Source organism: Diadema setosum, chromosome 5 (genome assembly GCF_964275005.1).
Source record: "Diadema setosum chromosome 5, eeDiaSeto1, whole genome shotgun sequence".
Taxonomy (NCBI): Eukaryota; Metazoa; Echinodermata; class Echinoidea; order Diadematoida; family Diadematidae; genus Diadema; species Diadema setosum.
This window is the reverse complement of record NC_092689.1, coordinates 5,079,545-5,100,967: the sequence shown is the minus strand read 5'-3', so window position 1 is coordinate 5,100,967 and position 21,423 is coordinate 5,079,545. Positions and strand designations below refer to the sequence as shown.

The window sequence follows — 21,423 nt, the reverse complement described above, 5'->3', positions numbered from 1 at the left end:
GCAGTAGCGCGGATCAAGTCACTGCGCACGCTCAGATCATGTTTTTTTCTCTTTGAACGTCCGCGCGTCTAAAATCTAAAGCTCCCTAATATCTCTTCACTTCCTTTGGGCTCCTCGAAGAAATCACTCAGATGATGATGTAATGGATGAACACATAAACCCATTCCCTATATGTATGATTCATACAGATCAACACCCAATAAATATGGGCTGGAAGAAGAGAAATAATGGTTTCTTTTTGGGCTTCAAAAAAAAAATGACAAAAAGGATTTACATCACTTCAAAATTTATCTGCACTTCATCACTTAATTCATTTGATTGAGGTAATTCATTTAATCTAAACTTCCAATGATCGTATAATTTTGGGGTCCCCCCCCCCCCCCATGGTTGGCATCTGTTCCTTATAGAGCTCCTCCTCAGTATGCTATATTCTGCTAGTACATGTTAGCATGTCACAACGATCAGCACAGACTTGAGACTGCAGGAGATGCTAAGCATGTGTATGCATACACAACAGACTAGGCACTGCTGTGGCATAGTGTATGAAATATTGATGTATTTACTTGGCTTAAACTAATGAGAAATGGACCAGCTTGTCAATCAGAATTCATGAATGACATGAGCAGAGTAAGACGCTGCATGAAGACGGATGAGCATACTTCATTCGTCATTATCAAGTCTGGGATCTTCTTGGGACGAAATTTCGTGTGACCTTCGCACAATCCTCTCATGCATCAGGATCAACTTTGTGCCACATTGCAAAGGAGGAGTTACAGAATATAGTGACAAGCGGGAATGGGGTTCATTATGCAGTTTGCCAAGGTGTAGCGTTTGCATGCCTGTGATTGAGGTGGACACAAATTTACCTGCGCTGGACTGAGCATTGGTGTCAGCTCCGTACTCCAGGAGGAGTTTGACAAGGTCCACGTGACCCGCGCTGGCCGCCTCCATGAGGGGCGTGCAGTCACCCTTGCTGCCCCGATCCTCAACATTGGCATTCATCTTCAGCAAGACCTGCAACAGCAAAGAAAGACATGGATGGCTGCCGGTGGAGGTAGACGTAGCCACGCAAAGTTCTGTCAGCCGCATAGAAGCACTTCACACATTCAAACCATTCAAACACTCGCATCCATGCAAACCCATCACACTCAAAATTATCCCACAAAAAAAATCAACCAGATATGGAAAAAGGCTATAGATGATGAGTTATAGTCTGATGACATCTCAATTCAATATGACATCTTATTCCTTACAAACCCCTTTGTACACACAGTAATTCTTTCACATTATACTGTTCAGGGATGCCTGTTAGAATGGAAGAGAAGGCCTTGATATACATCTACATGAAGCTACTTTGCACATGAAAGGATCTGAACTTTGACAGTTTTGTTTGTTTGTTTGTTTGTTTGTTTTTTGTTGTTTTTTTTAATACACTTTTGCCTGAAAACTGGCATCCCTGGATGTTACTAGCTGAAAGCACTAACTTCAGAGATGCAGCTAACATAGATTCCCTTCTTAAAAACTGCAGCACAGAATGAACAATAGCCACATCAAAGACTGGGCCTTCATCAGCTGTCTGGGGTAAACTTACATGGGCGAGTTCAAAGTAGCCCCCAGAGCAGGCCAGGGAGAGGAGGCTTTCCCCCTCTTCGTTGGTTTCCTGGATCAGCTTGTCATCCTCCCCTCCTCTTCGCGACGGCATCGGATCTGAGGAGGAGGCCACGGCCCCAACAGCTGGCAACCTGGAAGATGCGAGGAAAACAAGATAACAACATTGGGCCAAATGTTAGGGCACTTGCAGTAGAGTACATAGCACCACACATGTACTTCATTGCCATTGACAGCTTTACTGCATTCAATGTCCATGGTGGTGTATCAAGATAGTGGTGTAGACAAAGGTACAGTAGGACAAGCAAGTTCTTACGGAAGTTGACACTTCATTCAATGACTAAGTATTAGGGCTAATGCATAGCATCCTCTCATGGCAATTCCAAGTAATGAGCTAAACATGGCGGGGGGGGGGGGGGGGGATTGTCGGACCTACTTTTTACTCTCCTGCAGGGTATACTGCTTCTGACTACAATTCTATGTCACTGTATAAACAGCTGCAAGATTACAATATCAAATATTGTGTTCTCGTTTTGGGCACATTTTTTAGGTTTCATACAGAACATTTACTCTCTCTCTCTCTATTCCCCCCCCCCCCTCTCTCATACTCAAACAGACTAACACAGACACGCACACACAGACACACACATTTGAGCTCTCGCTTTAAAAAGTCACACTTAAAGAATTTCCATTCTACTTAAATATTTCAGCATGAGTCACAGAATGACTCATAGAGACCCACTAACAACAGAAGACTAATGCGGCAGAATGAAAAGTATGTAGGAAGTTCTGATAACTGTACAAGATGCTGTAGTTCATTCGCCAGTGTATAACTGACTTTCTGTAATTTGATCTGAAATTATGAATTTTCTGCACAATGTAAAGGTTTGCTTCCAATTTGCATGTACAGGTAAAAGCTACATTCTGCATGGAATTTCACTATTTTCACTCCCGAGTGGATTTGCTTCCTGTACAGCTTTGAAATTGCCAATAAAGCCAGACCTCGCATGGTAGAAGTACACCACACGTTCACTGTGGCTTACCATTCTTGTGTATACCATCAAATATTTTGAGCATTTCAATTTCGAGTCAGCATTTTAAGCATTTCAACAGCAGCAGGGATGGGTACATTATCGGAGGTCCAAGACTGTTGTGAGAGGGATGGTAGTCAATTTTTAGCATAAAAAAAACCAATATCACCTGCCTCGCAAGATTTCAGCACTCTGTTAAATGACTTATGTGAGCTGTTTTTATGTCATTTTCCCCACTTTGTTCTACCTGCCGTTCACGAAATAAGACGGCTACCCTCTCTTTCTCTTCTCACCCTCATAAATCGCACGGTCGGCAGCGGACTAAAAGAAAAAAAAAATTCCCTGCCGCTAGAAACACACGCACACTGTAATATAACATAAAGTGCCCTCACCCGTACCTACTCAGCTGCTTTTACTCTGGACTATAAATAGATCTTGTAGACTAATCGTTGCAGAAAGCCACGAGTACTACTTTACACGCAATGGAAAGCTCTACAAAGAATTATTGGTCGTTTATCATCAGTTGAACAGAATGTCAGCCACACAATGCACTCAATTACATATCAAAATTTATGATAAGTGATAAGATATTTCTCTCTGCATACACAGTGTGCTTTCACACAAGCAAGTGAATGGACATTACTGGGAAGTGAACTTATCAAGAAGGTTTGAAAAATCATAAAACAGCTGCTCCCAAATCCTTAATAGAAAAAAGTCACTGTTGCTTATTCATTTTGTCTCTTCAGTTTTGCAGATTTTACTTGTAATGAATCATTTCCAGCTTCACTGCACAAGTTTGGCTACATGCTAAAATCTACATAATTATTTTCATAATAATAACACAATATACTTGTTTATTAGCAGATTTTAGTTTTTGACAATAACTTGCAGTTTGCTCCATCAAATTTACACACACATGAATAAACCAGTGTCTTGCATGAACAATTACATTTTCCTAAATCTGAATTAAAGTTCTGTATTATAAATACTTTCAAGATTTGGGGGGGGGGGGTGTGGAGTATAATTTCAGACAGAAAGCACACTGACAAATGTAGCTAAAAGTGCAGTCAATATCACACTCAAAATTGTTTTACATCTCGTAGTGGATGTGGCAATGTACTCTGCAGGCTGCACAGGCTCAGAATGATAGCAGGGTAATAGTAAAATTTTGGAGAGTTGACCTTGACCTTTGACCCCTGACCTTTGACCCCATGAACCCAAATTCCCTAGATAATCACTGCCAGTCAGTACATGTATATATACTATGTCCCATGAAGATAGTTTGAACCATTTCCAAGATATGGAGAAAAAAAGTAAAATTTTAACATTTTCACATGACCTTTGACCTTTGATGTCATGACCCGAAACTCTCATCAGAGAATCTTAATTGGGTAGTACATGTATACACTAAGTTTCAAGAAAATATCTTCAGGCATTGCATAGATATGGGGGAAATAGTGAAATTTTGAGCATTTGACCTTGACATTTTGACCTTTGACCTTGAGAATGTGCACCAAAATGTTGGTATAGGCACAACTTCACCCCTTCATACACATACATGCCAAGTTTCATTAGGATACGTAAAAAGGTTTTTTAGTTACGCTGTCCACAAAATTGATTACGGACGGATGGACGGACGGAAGGACAGATAACCCGAAAACATAATGCCTCTAGCACCACTTCGTGGCAGAGGCATAAATGATATTTTTAGTCCTTCTTCTACAATCATTTTTTTTCGCTGGAATGAACATTCCAATCCCTGGTTTTCCAAGGCAATGAGGGTGAGCAACTAATTAAGTGAAGTTATTAGCATATCAATTTACTACATGACGCAGAGAATTCTGCTCATATGTACACATACATGTACACGCAATGTGCATGTATGTACATGTACATTCTACCTTGAAGAGCTTGCTCAGGAAAGATATGGAGCCTACCATGTAATAATGAAAAAAAGAGGAATATCATAACATGCATAACCTTACTAAAGAAATATGTTGCTAGACTACACCAACATTTTGATGATCTGATACTGAGGGCCCCAATAATTGCTGAAAACATGATTTATTTTACAGTGTTATTTTTGCAAATTTCGCGTGCTGACTGTTATTGCCTCCTATACTGGTGTATGACGCACAAAAAAGTAATAAAAAAGTAAATGAATGAAAAAGTTGTACAATATATCCTTTCTAGAGTGAGAAAATTGTGTGTGTGTGTGTGGGGGGGGGGGGGGTTCTCTTATAAAGTGGTAGTACATGGGTTGTACTTCGTGCCCATTCTGTCCAAACAGTTCTCAATCCCGAATTCAACCACTGGCAAAATTGTCTCACGATTCCTGATTCACTAAATATACTGAAGAAAGATACATGGAAACAACAACATAGTAAATACTGTAGTCCCACAAATGGACATGTCATGCTGTGTTAATACAGTGGGCAATTCCACGGTAACTGACGTTACGCGTAAGGATTTTCATGAAATTGTTTATGTTGTAGTTTTGTGAATGAAAGCACCTGGGGCTTGTAATTAGCATTGATGAATGAGTTCATGAGAATGAAGAAATGGGTGGAAAGTTTTTCTCTCAAACTGCATTTCTTATCACATAGCAAGTGAAAAAGTGTCGGTAACTGACGTTACGGAAAAAGGACATGGGAAATTATGGTGTCGATTTAAATGGAAATATCTCATGTCCCTGACTTCTAAACTTTATGTGCTTTACATGGCAATATACTTAGGTTCTCAGGAACAGGTGTGCAAAATAATGTGCACTTTAGATATTTCCTTTTAGCACCATGCCAATTTCAGTGAAGGCATGACGGTAACTGACGTTACGTAACTGACGTTACGCTTACATTTGTCATAGGGTTTACACATGGAAAATCATGATTAGGAATAATTTTGTGATATTTTATAATTCTGACCTTTCAGAGTGATTTGTTTGATATAGAATCATACCTTGGTCCATCAATTACAAATACCCAAATGAAATGAAATATTAGTCCATTTTCTTTGTGTTTAATGAAAACTTAAAGGGAAACATGTCAGTAACTGACGTTACGTAACTGACGTTACACATACTTTTGCTATGGGGTTTACAAAGAATTAACTTATTTAACAGGTTATTATACTGCTGCAGTATACCAGTAACAATCCCAGGCATTTACTTAGCAACAAATTAAAACAAAATCTAAAGACACAAATGGGATGGGGCCCTTAGAGGCAAGCTCCCCCCCCCCCCATGCCATAGCACAGTTGAGCAATGATAATGTAAATGCACCAGAGGATATTTCTTGACATTTGTCTTAAGATTGAATGCTTATTCAACAGTTATGATTACACAGAGCCATTTAGATTCAGCAGTTCCAAGTATGAATATTGACATAACTAAGGGTTTTTTTTTTTTTTTTTTTTTTTTTTTTTTTTTTTTTTTTTTTTTTTTTTAATGAACAGGAAAGTTTCTAGAGTCCCCCACCCATAATGCCCTGCAGTACTACACAAAACACAGATATTTTTGTGTGTAAAAAAAAAAAATATCTTTCAGGTCATGGGGAAAAACACATACAAATAAAAATATTCATATGAAATCCACTGTGATATATTCTTTCTTCTTTTCTTTATTTTACTCCTTCTCCCTCAAGGCATTGTAAGGTCCACAAATAACAAAATGATCTCCATCATTAATAATGATTTAAATGAATAGTGTTACACTTTTAATATTTTTTTCTGTGAAGAAGAAGCATGCTTTTTTGGTCAAAAGGGCATTTGTTTATTCCTTGCTTGAAGGAATGTAATTGTTTTTCTTTTCCTTTTCACTGGTATATCAAGGCTTGCAAATACATCCCAGATACCAAGAAATAGGACTTTGCAACGAAAGAATTCTAAGATCAATATAAATGAATCTTCCTGTTCATAATTATTATGTAAATATTACAAAAATGTCCCTGCATGAATGAAATAAAGTAATCAACAAATATGAAAAGTTTTTTTATTTTACCCTAGAATCACCTCTCAGTTTGAGCAACATTATTGTTAAACGTTGAGCAACATCAGTGTTAGTTTCAAACAGTAATGACAGTACATGCCTTATGTCAGGCCTGCTTACATTGTATGTACCATTTCCAGATGCGCCATATTAACTAAACCAAACATTTAAGTGCAAGCGAAGAAATATATCTCTTCCTGCATTTGCCTTGAGGTAGAAACTTTACTAAGCTTCCAGGAAAAAAGAAAAATGGTAGCAAAAGTAGTCATTAGTAAAGATTATAAAACTGTTGGTATCAAACTGTACACAAGCTTTTTAATAGAAAAAGGTGGTTACCATGCAACCACATAATTGATTAGGCCTACAAATTTGGTAGCTTTATCATCCCGTAGGAATGTGAATGTACTGTATAGTAATTTGAGTGCATTATATATTGCATGTGGTAAACCTAAACTTCCATTTGATTTAACCTTAAACTTGTGCTGAACCGAAAATCAAAAGCTCAAGCCCCCTCCACCAAAACAAATATGATAAATAAATAAATAAGATGAAATGAACAAAAAAAAAAATGTATCCATGGACATACAGTGTACCATAGTGATGACATCATTCCCTATCAAAGGGATTGCTGCTCTTTGTTGATAACCTTTGACTTCCCAGATGTATTGAAATGGCCTAAAGTCAAAAAATTTCCCTAAGTTATAATTACTGTTATGGTAACTGACGTTACATACTGGTATATGACGTTTCGGTAACTGACGTTACACATTTTGATGTGTTCATTTGACTCTCCAGTATGCCAAGTATCCTTATTTTCTGGTATTGAAAGGAAGGCATATGGGCATACATTAGAAATCCTAAGTTACATCATACAGCTCACTTTCTTTGATGAATAAAGTTAAAAATTCCTTGTTTTTGGTAACTGACGTTACATCCATCATTGTCAAACTAATTAAAGGTTTTTATAAAATTCTTTAAAGCAACCAGCTTTTTCTTTCTATCATGTGGTAAAAAACTTGTCTGGTAACTGCATACATATAAAAGATTGTTGTTTAGAGTACTAGTAAAGTGGATATACAGAGGGTAAATTATGTGACAATACACTCTTTCTTACCATTGAGTTATAGGCATATTTTGGCAGCCATTTTGAAAATCAAAATGGCCACTTTTATTGAAAAACATAATGATTCTTAAAACTTCAACTCAAGTACTGTCTGAAAATGTATGGTGTTTGAAACAAATATCATTTTGAATTTTCGGCATCTGTGTCCTACATACCGTGGAATTGCCCAGTGTGCATCGTCCTGCAACAAGTTGTAATTCTTTATGTCTCGCTACTTCACATGACCCACGTTTCCAGAAATTTAAGACCTTGTAACATCCATGTAAATGCATACATGGCCAACAATAATTGTAACTCACACGACTGCATCTACATGTACAGTAGCAAACCACCCTGCAATTGTACAGTAAGTGATACATCACTTGCCTTCACTGAGCTTCACATGGTATTACTCTGAGATCCCATGAATGGAAGTAAGAATCACACCAGAGGGCCCTGGACATGTTCACTACATGAGGGTTCATACATGTATGTACATTTACAATGCACTGCTGAGGACAAGTGGCACACAAGACAAAACACTTTGTCTCTTCTGTTATGTTTTGTTGTTTTTGTGTGTATTTCCTACTTCTTCTTTTTTTCAGCAGGAGAGGAAGGTACCATACTTCATGTAAATTATGGTGTGTACATTTCTGAGGGACCTTTTGCTTCAGCCAAGTACAGTAACTGTACATGTACATGTACATCAAATTTTCCTACTGCACATCATCATGTACGACATGTCTGCCAATTTACATTGATATATAATGTGCATATAACTTGAATGAGGAACCAATGTGGTTTAGTGGAATCACAGAAGGAACAAAGAAGCCATCAAGGTCCCGGGGTATCACAGATGACATGCAAAATGCAGCCCTGAATGGCAGTCATTCATTCACCCAACAACAGTGTTTGTTAGACTGATTAAATCATGTATTGTAGAGGAAGGAGGCTGCCTAGGCATCTTGCCGCATGCGAGCCCTGAGAGAACGCACAGAGGCCCCAGACGAGACAGTCGACACACTTATCATACTCTGTCAAGAACCAGTCAGTAATGAGGGCGAGAGAACAGTGTTAACAAGAGCACTTGCTTATGCTGCATGCAGAGGTGCTCATAAGAACTGCAGATGGAATAGGCCAACGCTGCAGTGGCATGACTCACAAAATATATGGAACGACCAATATTAACAAAACAGATGCACATGCATCAGAGGCAATGTACATGTGCACACCATACACTGTAATTCATGCTGACTTCTCTCTCAGTACAATCATGTATACACTGCACACTGGGTTTTTTTTTCACCTACACATTGTACATGTTCTTATCAAAGCAAAGCTGCCTTTGAAAACTACAGATTGTATGTACCATTTTCTTCGACAGACCATGGAGCTCTGATGTTCAGACAATATCACATGGCTGATGGGAAATTTACACTTCTTTTGCTCACAATCAGGATGCCTGCACAATGTCATATCTGTACTGCCCCTGGCTCAAGATTTGGTCATGATATATTTATAACACATTTGCATACAAGTCATGTATATCACATGCAGATTAGCTTTTCTCCTAACTGGCTACACCAATCAAGATTTCCAAACCACAACACTATACATGTAGTCCACATACCACATGAATTAAACAGAAAGAGCAGAAGCTTTCAACTGTAAAACACTTGTGGCTTAAAATTGTTGCCACACATGGAAATGGCACAAAATCCTTGAAGCTGTCTCATTTTAGTACCAATATGAGCCAATTTGGAGGGAATCATTTTGAACAGGACAGATTTACATGCAGCCATCACTCAGTGCACACATGCGTGATATTAGAGATGCTACATCACATTGCAATCAACCGTTCCACATGTACATGTACATGTGCACCACCGAACATCAATTATTTTATACAGAGCAGAATGCGGATTGGGATAGACAGAGAGAGAGAGAAATTGGAGACAGTATGTTCCTCATTATGAAACTCACTACAAGTCATGTGAAATGCCACAAGTGTGCACACTGTCTTATGCAAGGAATCACACTGACCAAAGTAGTATCGATGTGCATGCATCAATGTACCTAAATGGCTGTCTTAACGGTCAGAGCAACTTGCCTCACTGTCTTTTAATAGAGGTGGGCTATAGAGGGTGACATTTTCAGAACATGCTCATCACACCTTAGTTTGATGACTTTGTGCCTACTGACACCATTTTTGAAAAAAAGAACTAAAAAAATGCGAAATCCAGGGTGCCCCGGCCGAAATCGTTAAAAATCCAAGATGGCCGCCGTTTCGGCTTTAAAAAGACATTTTTGGCTATAACTCGGCTATTTTTTGGTCAATTGTGATAGTTTTGGTGTCTAACCCCATGTTTTAGGGGTCAAGGAAATGGGATATAATGATGATTTTAGTGTAAAACCAGATCTTCCACATGATACTAACCTTTTTCCCATATTTAGAGTTAAATTTTCCTTGTCCTTTAACCCCTACCCCATCCGCCATTTTTGCACTTTTTTTCTGTATTTTTTTAAAGTCTTGTTATCTACCATACAAGTTCTAGCTATCGATCTGGTATTTTCTACCAATGATACAACAAGGTTACGTTATATGTGTATGTGTCATGCAGATACCGGTATGTGGCTGGTACATTCAGGATGCATGGTAACTGTGCAGCCATTGCTAATACTGTATCTGCTTTATGGTACCCATTGACATTTGGTCATTAGACTTTAACAATAGTCAAAGTGTACAATTCTACTGTAGGTGTACAATTTTGTAAAATGACTTGAATAAGCCTTCTATGCCAATTGTCCTGCACAAAGGTACTTGACTGGATGATGTACATTGTATCTGCCGTCTTGCCTAGAAAACACATTTTTTACCATAACTCAGTCATTTTTTCATCTTTTAGCCTAGTTTTTGTGTTTCTCCATCACCACTTGGTCCCTTATTTCTCATGGCTGCTTTTCCCTACCATGTATGGTATATTGCTGTACTTTTATAAAGCAAGAGTCCTCACGTTTCATGGGAAATTTGATAGCATTTGAGTGATTATCCAACCAGTTCTATGACAAACAAATGTTATGTACAATGTATGTTCCTCACATCTATAGCATCATAATGGTAGAGTCATCATCTCACTCTCTGTGACTGAAAGTTACAGTAGAACTGTACAATACAGTGTATGACTACACGTCTAAAGACCAAATGTTAATAAAGCAGATACCATAAAGTTTAGCCACTGGCTTCACAGTGACCATGCATCCTGAATGCACCAGCCACATACCGGTACCTGCATGACACATACACGTATAACGTAAGTTATTTGTATATTTCTTGCTGTATTATTGGTAGAAAACACCAGATTGATAGCTAGAACTTGATATTTAGAGTATGGTAGTCAACACGACTTAAAAAAAATACAGAAAAAAGTGCAAAAAATGATGGTTGGGGTAGGGGTAAAGGACAAGGAAAATCTAACCTTAAATATGGAAAAAAGGTTAGTATGATGTGGAAGATCTGGTTTTACACTAAAGTTATTATTATAATCCACTTCCTTGACCCCTAAAACATGGGGTTAGACACCAAAACCATCACAATTGACCAAAAAATAGCCGAGTTATAGCAAAAAATGTCTTTTTTAAGCCGAAACGGCGGCCATCTTGGATTTTTAACGATTTTGGCCGGGGCACCCTGGATTTCGCATTTTTTTCGTTCTTTTTTTCAAAAATGGTGTCAGTAGGCACAAAGTCATCAAACTAAGGTGTGATGAGCATGTTCTGAAAATGTGACCAAAAATTGACCCTCTATAGCCCACCTCTACTTTTAAATAGGTATTGAGCAGGCAAGCATAAGAAAAGGAAAAAAGGTGGGCATGCCTTTCATTCTGCTGTCTCCTGCTCCTTGGTCTTTGAAAAGCTTGGCAAAACCTTGGCATTCACCAGCAGCTCCCATGAGTTGGGGACTTGAGTGAAAAAATAATCACTGCAGGAATGCCTTGGGGAAAGGGCAATACACTCTGACATGACCTTGGTACTAAATAACCCAATAAATGGGACTATGCGTGGAGGCCTGATTAGATCCCTGTCCACATGACCTCTGCTCGGTCTTTTCCCACACTGATCCAATGACATGTCTTTGTAGTTGGGTAAAACACCACCCCCCCCCCCCAACCTTCTCTCTTTCCATCTCTCCCTCTCTCTCTTTCCCTCACTACACCTTTCAGAAGCTCCGTGCATACTGCCACCAACGATATGCCACACATCCTTTCCCCAACGCAGTCATAGTTAGATTTATAAATGCTGGCAGACATACACTGCACACTACTAAACACTTCTACTTGCAATGAACTATGCCAATGCTTGCCCTACATCCATGCACATACAACGTACAGTTGTACACTTAATGAGTCTACGTCGAATGGTAGAGATTGGTAGGTTTGTAACAATTACATGCCACCTACAGTTGTATGGATATACCGATCAAGCCACAGTGCCAACGATGGAAATTTTAATCTGATTAGCAGCTCAGATAATATGTTGAAGTATGATAACCAGGCACACACCAGATTTTAGAATATGTCCTGTGTGACTCCTAAATGTATCTGTTTCATTTGTTTGTGTGGGTTTTTTTTCCCTCTCTCTTTCTCTCTGGTAGTTTAAGTGATTTCCTCTTTCTGGATGGAAAATCCATACCTAGAAAGCCATTCAAGGACACAATTCAGTGAGTTAAACAGTACCAACTGTGTTGTAGGCTGTCTGAAATTGCTCTCATCTGACATTGAGGTAAAACCTATAAATATAAATGGAATTCATATAAATTTTTCACATGTATCAAAGACATTTCTCCATTTTATAATAATAATTTAATAAGGTGTTATTTACCCAGGGTAGCCTCTTCAGTGTTGCCACTGCTCTACCAGAGGGCCCTGCTATTTTTATTACCCTAGCGTTGCCACGTACCTATTTATACACCTGGGTCGAGAGGGACACATTGGGTAAAATCATCTTGTCCAAGGACATAAGCACTGGACGGGATTCGAACTCGGGTCCTCTGATCGGGAGTCGGGAGTCTCATCCACTATGCCACAGCGCCCCCAATTATGAATCACAAAGCTAATTTGTGAATTCCATGCCCCTTTTCAGATGCCTGCTACTGTCCCTTACTGTCAAATCTTTAAACTTTCTAATCCAACACAAATGTACATTTCATCGCTGTGTAGTCACAGCATACATAGAAAAAAAAATTCCTTTTCACGCTCACTTTATCATCATCGTGGCAAGAAATTCACTCACAACGCTGGAATTTGTATCTTCTCCATCTTCTCGACAAAAAGGGCCTCTAACGCTGAGTACAACACTCACTCCAAAACACCCTCACAGCTCTACTGTGAGTCGCTCACATGGTTGACAGACCCTGCTGAAGTGGGGGGGGGGGGGGGGAGAGTGTTCCCTCACTCAGTGGTCGGTTCCCAGCACACTTCCTCCCACCCTGTTGGCCATCTGCCTTTGGCCCTCCCAAAAGCACCTGCTCCAAAGATGTGTAATGAACAGCTACATGACCGTCATTGCATATGAAGAATTCCCATGTCATACTGCACATAAAGACGTTTACTGTGGCAGACTATGCATCAGGTTGGAGACTTAAACTGAATGGTGACTTTACGTCCATATTAATAGCATATTTACCCTCATGAAGAGTTATTGTAATACAAGCAAGTGCAGTTTTGCCTGAAAGCAGCACAAAATGATCATGTACAATACCAATGTAAGCAGGAAACAAATGCAGGTAAAATCAGTTCTGAGAACAGGTCTCTACGTGTATTTGTATGCCATTCATTTACTGTACGAGCTGAAATTTTCGCGGTGGTTTTATTTTCGCGAATTTCGCGAATCGCCTTTGAACCGCGAAAATGATAACACGCGAAAATAACAACGAGCGGGACTGGGATATTACCTCAACAGCCAAGCACAGAACTTCAAGGAAAAACTAAGCTATTCATCGAAAAATTATGAAATCAGCATGTACATTGTAGTTCCAGATTCCCATTTTGAAAATAGTCAAGAACAACACATGAATGAATCAACTATTTTCTTTATACAACTGTAGCTAACTGGAAGTACATTGTATGTATATAATGTATTTATTCTAACCGGACTTTATAAAAGTATAGGATCTTAAAGGCACCATCACTGGTTTTGCATTGCCCAGACCAGTGTCCTGTTTCATGAAGAGTTACAGAGTTGTATAATTGATTATAGTTGATTGCCATCATAAGTCTATGGCAGCCTGTGTGGTAAGAAAATTTGTAATCGATTATATTTTTTGATAAAATGGGGCCCAGGTTATACATCAACTAAAATGTCCTTCAAACGCTTAAGAATGAAATTCTGGCTTGTATTTGGGATTTTTTAAAGCTTCTATGTACATCTTATGGCTTGCTTATTATTCGTAACAAGAAGATATTATATGAAATCATAATTGAGTTAGAACTAAATGCAAGCTACGTTGTACTATCAAAGACTAAAACAAACATTGTATGAGAAAAGAGCATTAAGCAGATACAAACACATCTAATATTGGCATCTTCGAGACTATATTTTCTCAGTATGGAACTCTTTAATAACAATGTCCAGGGATCTCGCCAGCGTATATCACCCTTGTCGGTGCCGACAAGCGTGCGGTTTGAAGAAACAATTGCCGACAAGGGTAAAACTTGCCGACAAGGGTAACACCACGCGTGAACTTGCCGACAAGGGTGACTTGCTTGACGAGCTAAGTTCGGACAAATTTCTCGCCTTTTTCAGTCTTTATTATCTGGCTAGAAAAGAAGCTAGATGTTGAAAGGAGCAGCAGTTTACAAATACAAGCGCAAAAAGTTATCCACGCAATCACCGCACCGATCACAACAACGCGGCTCAACAGAGCGACGTGCAGTGTGCTAGCTGATACACACCACATCACACACTTGCTCACTTACATGCGCTCTGATTTGGGATCCACACACACATGCACAAAGGAGGTTCACCTTCCTAGTTGCACCCAGCCGGCCAGACAGCCGCCTGCACGTACAACAGTACAGTATATTGTGAGAGGGAGAGAGAGGACGGAAAGAGAGGGTCGGAGGCCGAAGGAGGCTGAGGAAGGCTGACACGTGCTCTCTTGTTGTCACGCTTGTTGTCCGGTTACGCAAAAACAAACGATATGAAATGCATGCCCCCCTCCGCCAAAGGTTGTATTTTTCTCTCTCTTTTTTTTTTTTTTTTTTGGCTGCTTTGGTTTGTTTGTTAGTTTGTCTGCCTGTCTGTCTCTCTATTCGCAAAAAAGTCAAAATTTGGGAACAGATTAGGATGAAATTTTCAGGAACAGTTGGTTGGTAAAATGGCGCAAGGAACAGATGATTAAATTTTGATAGTGAGCAGGATTTATAATACCACCGGAATTCACCGCCAGGATCCAGGATTTTTAGACTTTGTTTAGTATATTTGAAAGGATTCGTATCAGTTCTTTAGGAAGCTGGCCATCGGCAATGACGCAAAATTAGATGCGTTCAAAGCATTGCCGCAGAGAGAAAATTAACTCGATCTTTCGTTAAAAAAAAGAAAAAAGAAAAAAGAACGTATGATGGAGTAAGCAAATGCAAATTGTTATTTTGGTTTTAGTAGTTTCAGTGGTTTTTCGGTTTTTTTTTTTAACTAAAAAGCCATGCGTTCCATTTTATTCTTTTCAATTTCCATGGATTTGTAAACGTCATTCGTGAATATTCCATTTTCCTTTTCCGGGCCGAAATTTATAGTAATTCTGTCATGATGGTCTTTCAAGTTCAACGTACGTAATGCTCCACGTGCTTCTGGCTTGGTTTGTTAAAAGGTGGGTTAGGGGGCCTTCATGGGCAGAAAATAAATGATGATCATTCATCAATGTTCCCAGTTGGTTTACATGCTATGTTCACGCTGTTTACGACCACTGAAGCAAGGTGGCAGTACGCGCGGCATTCCTCTATCTGACACCTGGCTTTCGTGGAAATTTCGTGGAAATTTCCACAAGCCATGATATCAAGTTTCCCCACTGCTTGTGGTCGTGTTTTTTTGTTTTTTTTTTCATTCTTCATTACGAACAACAATTTGTTAAACTTGACAAGTGTAGATAATTTGCGTCGAGGATGTGTTTCTTTTCTTTTTTGTTTTTCATTGCAACATCGGTAACATTTTGTTTTGTTCATCGTCCGTGCATGGCAGGGGTTCATGGGAGAACGATAGGAATGACTGGGGAGAAAATAAACTGAAAGAAGGAAGCATCTTTTGAGCGAGCTGTCTTTGTTTTTCTCTACACCAGCATCAATTATCACCACCAAGGTTCATTTTTTTTTTTCGTTACTCCGACAGATCAATGATAAAATGATGCTAGATTCTTTATTCTGAAGGTTCGTTAATCCAAAAATGATTAAGAAAAATGTCCGTTCATTTCACAACGAAATCAGTTTTGTTATTTCGATCGTTCTGCCAGTGAAATTTCGGAATAAAACGACGGCACAAACAGCGTGTTTTCGTTCTCTAAGGGTCTGTTATTCCGACAGAAATAGTAATGATAAAATAATAAATTGTAGATTCTTTATTCTGAAGGTTCGTTAACCGAAAATCAAATAAAGAAATATGTCCGTAAATTTCAAAACGAAATCAGTGCGTCATTTCGAACGTTTTGCCAGTGAAATTTTGGAATAAAACGACTGCCCAAAAACAGTTGCAGTTTTCTTACTCTGAGGGTTCGTTGCTCCGACAGATTAATGATAAAATAATGCTAGATTCCTTATTCTGAAGGTTCGTTAATCAAAAAATGATTAAGAAAAAATGTCCGTTCATTTCACAACGAAATCAGTTTTGTTATTTCGAACGTTTCTGTCAGTGAAATTTCGGAATAATTAAAACGACGGCACAAAAAAGCGTGTTTTCGTACTCTAAGGGTCTGTTATTCCGACAGAAATAGTAATGATAAAATAATAAATTGTAGATTCTTTATTCTGAAGGTTCGTTAACCGAAAATAAAATAAAGAAAGATGTCCGTAAATTTCAAAACGAAATCAGTGCGTCATTTCGAACGTTTTGCCAGTGAAATTTGGAATAAAACAATTACTGCCCAAAAACAGTTGCAGTTTTCTTACTCTGAGGGTTCGTTACTCCGACAGATTAATGATAAAATAATGCTAGATTCCTTATTCTGAAGGTTCGTTAATCCAAAAATGATTAGAAAAAAAATGTCCGTTCATTTCACAACGAAATCAGTTTTGTTATTTCGAACGTTTATGTCAGTGAAATTCCAGAACAAAACGACGGCCCCAAAACGGTTACAGTTTTCTTTTACTCTGAAGGTTCGTATACTGCGAAAGAATAACGATAAAAATTAATACTTAAGATTCTTTATTCTGAACGATCGTTAATCGGAAAACGATAAAGAAGAAATGAAAACGGTTACAGTTTTCTTACCCTGAGGGTTCGTTACTCCGAAAGAATAATGCCAAAATAATACTCTACATTTTGAATGATCGTTAATAGAAAAATGATAAAGGAGAAAATATTCGTTTATATCCAAACGAAATCAATTTTGTTATTTCCAATGTTCTGCCAGTATTATTTCGGAATACAACGGCCCCAAAACGGTGTTTTCTTATTCTGAAGGTTTGTTATTCCGAAACAGTAACAATAATAGATGATAGATTCCTTTCTGAAGGTTCGTTGATCGGAAAATAATAAAGAAAAAATGCTTGTTAATCTTCGAACGAAATCAGTTTTATTATGAACATTCATCTGTAGTACCGACCTTTGGTGTTGTTGTTGTTTTCGATTACAAACCTTTGAAGTACTCAGTAATGAATCGTTTCATTTTATGATTCAACAAACCTTCGGAATAATGACCATCATTACATTTTTGTATGATATCTCTTTGATGTCACGGCCAAACTACCGCAGTATACCCAGAAAGGAAAGTGCAACGATGTCCCGAAAGTTCTCGATCGCTTCTCGCGCATCTGCATGCAATAGGCCTACCACGTGGTCGAGCAGACGGCGAGAAAGCAACACGGCGCGCGTTGTTGCGATGGAGAGACGGCTAATTATTGCAACAGTGAAACAGGAAAGGCCTAAAAGAAATCAGAACCTTCACCATCGGCACCTACTTCTCTTTCATTTATTATTCAGGAACTGCCGCCAACAAAAGGTATGGAATTTCTGCATTGTTTCTGTGAGAATATGCCCCTCACAACGTTCATTACATCTCCGTGAAAATGTCGCATTTAGTGGCATTTTAGCGGCGATTTATCTGTGTTGTATTGAGCATTAGCGAAGGCTTTCGCGCTTCGCGCGGGAGGGGGAACCCCCCTCCCGTACCCACCCCCAGAACAGCGCGCATAAATGCCGACAAGCGTGAAGAAATTCCTGGCGAGAACCCTGATGTCATATTCCATTGCACAGGTAACATCAAATTAAAAAACAAACAAGCAAACAAACCAACCCTAGAAAGCAAAAATACATGAAAGTTTCTTAAGCTCCCATCTTTCCCAAGATATTGCAATCATGTCTTGTTGTTTTTGGGGTTTTGTTTTAATCAGGAACCAATTACAAGTAGTACTGTATATGCTGTTATTTTCACATACTTTCGCGAATGACGAGGTGCTGTAGATATTTTTGCAAGATGTTTTAGAGAATCAACGCCAATGCTTATGTTAATCCTCTATTAACAAAGCACATGGAGACATTTTCATGTGTTGTTAAATTTGTGATCCAACTGTGATGTGCGAAATTCACAAAAATTAAATCCTCGCGAAAATAGCAGCTTGTACAGTACATGTACATTGTGTGCTAAGTGGCCGCATAAGCAGTGTTATATACATTCTGGACTGCATTGTTAAATTTCTTGATTTTGACTTGTTTTATGCCTGTGGGATCCATATTAAAACAAACCTCGGGACTTAAGGGGGGGGGGGTGACAGTGGTATGGACTTGTCCCATGTATTAAAACAAGACGTCAACGTCATTATGTTGACATTCATCAAATACTAACTGCAGGGTAAGGAATTCTAGTGGTGGCCAACCACAATGCTGACAAAGTCTTGGTCATGAGGCTTGATCTCATATAGTGCCTTGTATTTCCTTGTGATTTCTAACATATCCTTGTGACTTGTACCAGTCTGAACTGTGTCATGTTCTACCCATAATTACCCACACACTGTTTTGTTTTGTTTTTTTAGAATTTCCTCAGACACAGCTGGTATTCATCAGACACAGCTGGTATAGGTTGCAATATCTGAAGCTTTTATTCAGCGGCACTTGAAAAACAACAAATTAGTGTATTTTTCATGTTAAGAAGATGTATTGGAGTTTCCACCTTTCATCACAGAGTGTCACGCCTTCCCATTAAAAAAAAAAAAAGAAAAAAAAAGGAATGTGTTTTCAGCATTCCAGGTAATACAGTCTAGTCCAAGTATCCTTGCATTACTTATTTGATCTAATGCAATGGGCAGAAAAAAAGCAGCTCTTGAAAACATCCTGATAAGCATAGGCTATTCCTCCAAGCACATGTCTGCATTTAACCTTACAATCAAGTGTTCTGCTCCGTCCTGAAGCTTCATACACGTATGTGTACTACTGACAAACCGGATATTGACTGGTCTGAATTGAATCAAAAGTTCCAATGCAAAGATGTAAACAATGACTTATTGCATTCAGCAACAGCTGCAAGAAAGATCAGGTAATTGCTACAGTGAAAATGCACACACACCCATTACTGCAAACTTCTTCAGGCTATAGAATTGCTCGTATCACAACCTGGGTGGAGTGCCACAAACTCTGAACACATTGTGTCATACATCACTCAAAACAAGCAAAACTTTGTAGATATAACACAAACACACCTACCACACTAACTGAATGTACACACAAACAATAAATTAATGACCAACACAGCAAGCAATGTGTTATCACATCGCTTTCAGTTCCACTTGTCAGTTCTTAATTTTGCTGACAGCAATCATCACATCCTGTGAATGGAAAACTTGCAATATAATGTTACAAAACCATACTCTTTCCACACAAGTTTTAATGTTACATGTAGTATGAAACCATGGTGAATCCAACATATCATGTCTCTAAAATATTCTACTGCTGGTCATTGGAACATACATGTATGTATGACTGGGATATGAATAGCTTTAGAAGATGTTGAACCTAAAAATTTGTAGAAGTTACTTATAGAGGTTACCAGTATACTACGCGCAGTCAAAATATGCGAAACTATGCATAGAACATGTAGTTTCACTACCCGGTATTTTGCTTTGCATAGCTTGGGCAGTGTAGCCACAAACTTTTTGAGAAGTTATCAACGAAACTTCCCAAGAAACCTTCAGTATGCACTTGGGAAGTTTATCACTTCTCGAGAAATTACAGTTTTGTGTTCCATGACTGCACACTGCTGAAACTTCAAAGTTTGTCACCTGCTTACATCCATTTCATGTTGTTTACGCACTGTTTTGCATGCTGTGACACATTTATATTTTTTTATATTCAAAGAGGGTGTGTGGTTTTTGCCCATGTGGAATGTGTGAGTTACAGTAAAAACAGTAGTTTTGCATCACTGAAACTATGCATAGTTTTGTTGGTAGTGTGACCGCTTGCGCAAACTTTCTCGAAGTCATAGGGAGGCAAAGTACATGTATGTTTAGTTTTGTATAGTGTAACTGCAGTTCCTGTGATTAGCTGCAGCAGCAGCTACACAGAAGCATCTGTGAACAGTGTTACAAGGATTTGGTGACTGTCCTTCAAAAGTTTCTATTGACAAACCAACCTCCACCTACTCCAACATAAACACAGAGCCTTGTGGCAGATGAGCTACTGAACAACAAGTTGATAATCATAACTGCTGACTTCTGGAAGCGTTGCAATTTAGTGTCTTCCTGAATAAATTGTCATCCTGTCTTTATTCTACTCACACAATCTCCAATCAATTCAAAGGACCACATGTTCACAGATTTGAAAGCAAAAGGGAACTCGTGGAAATCTTTGTCTTTGAGACTGGCTTGAGTGGTCAAATTACATAAATTCAACAGGTGTGATACTTGATTCTGCATATCTGTATGCTATCACGTCTCAGATGCAAAGTAGCTATCATTGGAATAAGTTATCCTTGCTGTTACAATGTAGAAGAGGGGTATACCCTGTCACAACAAACCAAATGCCAGAAGTTGTCAATTCATTTTTGTAAGTCTGGTAGCTATACAGCCAAGTGTCGTCCCCTGGATTGGCAACTGACCTTAACTAGGATCTGATAAAAATGTCAGGTTATGGTCAGCATGGTTTATCATGGTTTACTGTAAAACACAATATTTTGGTGGCACAAAATTTTTGCGAATTGGAGCCGACAGCCTTGTTTCGCAGCATGAAATTTTCGCAAGTTGCCTCTACCATTCAATGTGTAAAGTGTAGACAAGAACTTTCGGCATGTATTTTAATTTCGTGAATCTTGGCTCTCGCGAAATTAAAATGCACGCGAACATTCCTCGTTTTACAGTATACCATAAAAAGGTTGTACCCCTTCTTCAACTGAGGAGCAAGAAACCAACTGCATTGGTGGTGCCTGGTATGGATACATTGTTTTTTGTGTGTATGAGTGTGTGTGTGTGTGTGTGTGTGTGACTGATTGTATGTCCATACTTTTCCAT

The 21,423-nt window shown here is 38.7% G+C and overlaps 1 protein-coding gene across 1 annotated transcript in view; it reads right to left on the bottom strand.

Moving 5' to 3' along the window:
- LOC140228527 (ankyrin repeat domain-containing protein 17-like) overlaps positions 1-21,423 on the bottom strand; it is a 54,225-nt gene that overhangs the window by 29,064 nt on the left and 3,738 nt on the right. Inside the window, exons 4-5 of the mRNA XM_072308760.1 lie at positions 1,592-1,742; positions 867-1,014 (exon numbers count right to left, since the gene is read on the bottom strand). Of these exons, the coding sequence (XP_072164861.1) occupies positions 867-1,014; positions 1,592-1,742 (299 nt within the window). The remainder of the gene's footprint in view (positions 1-866; positions 1,015-1,591; positions 1,743-21,423) is intronic.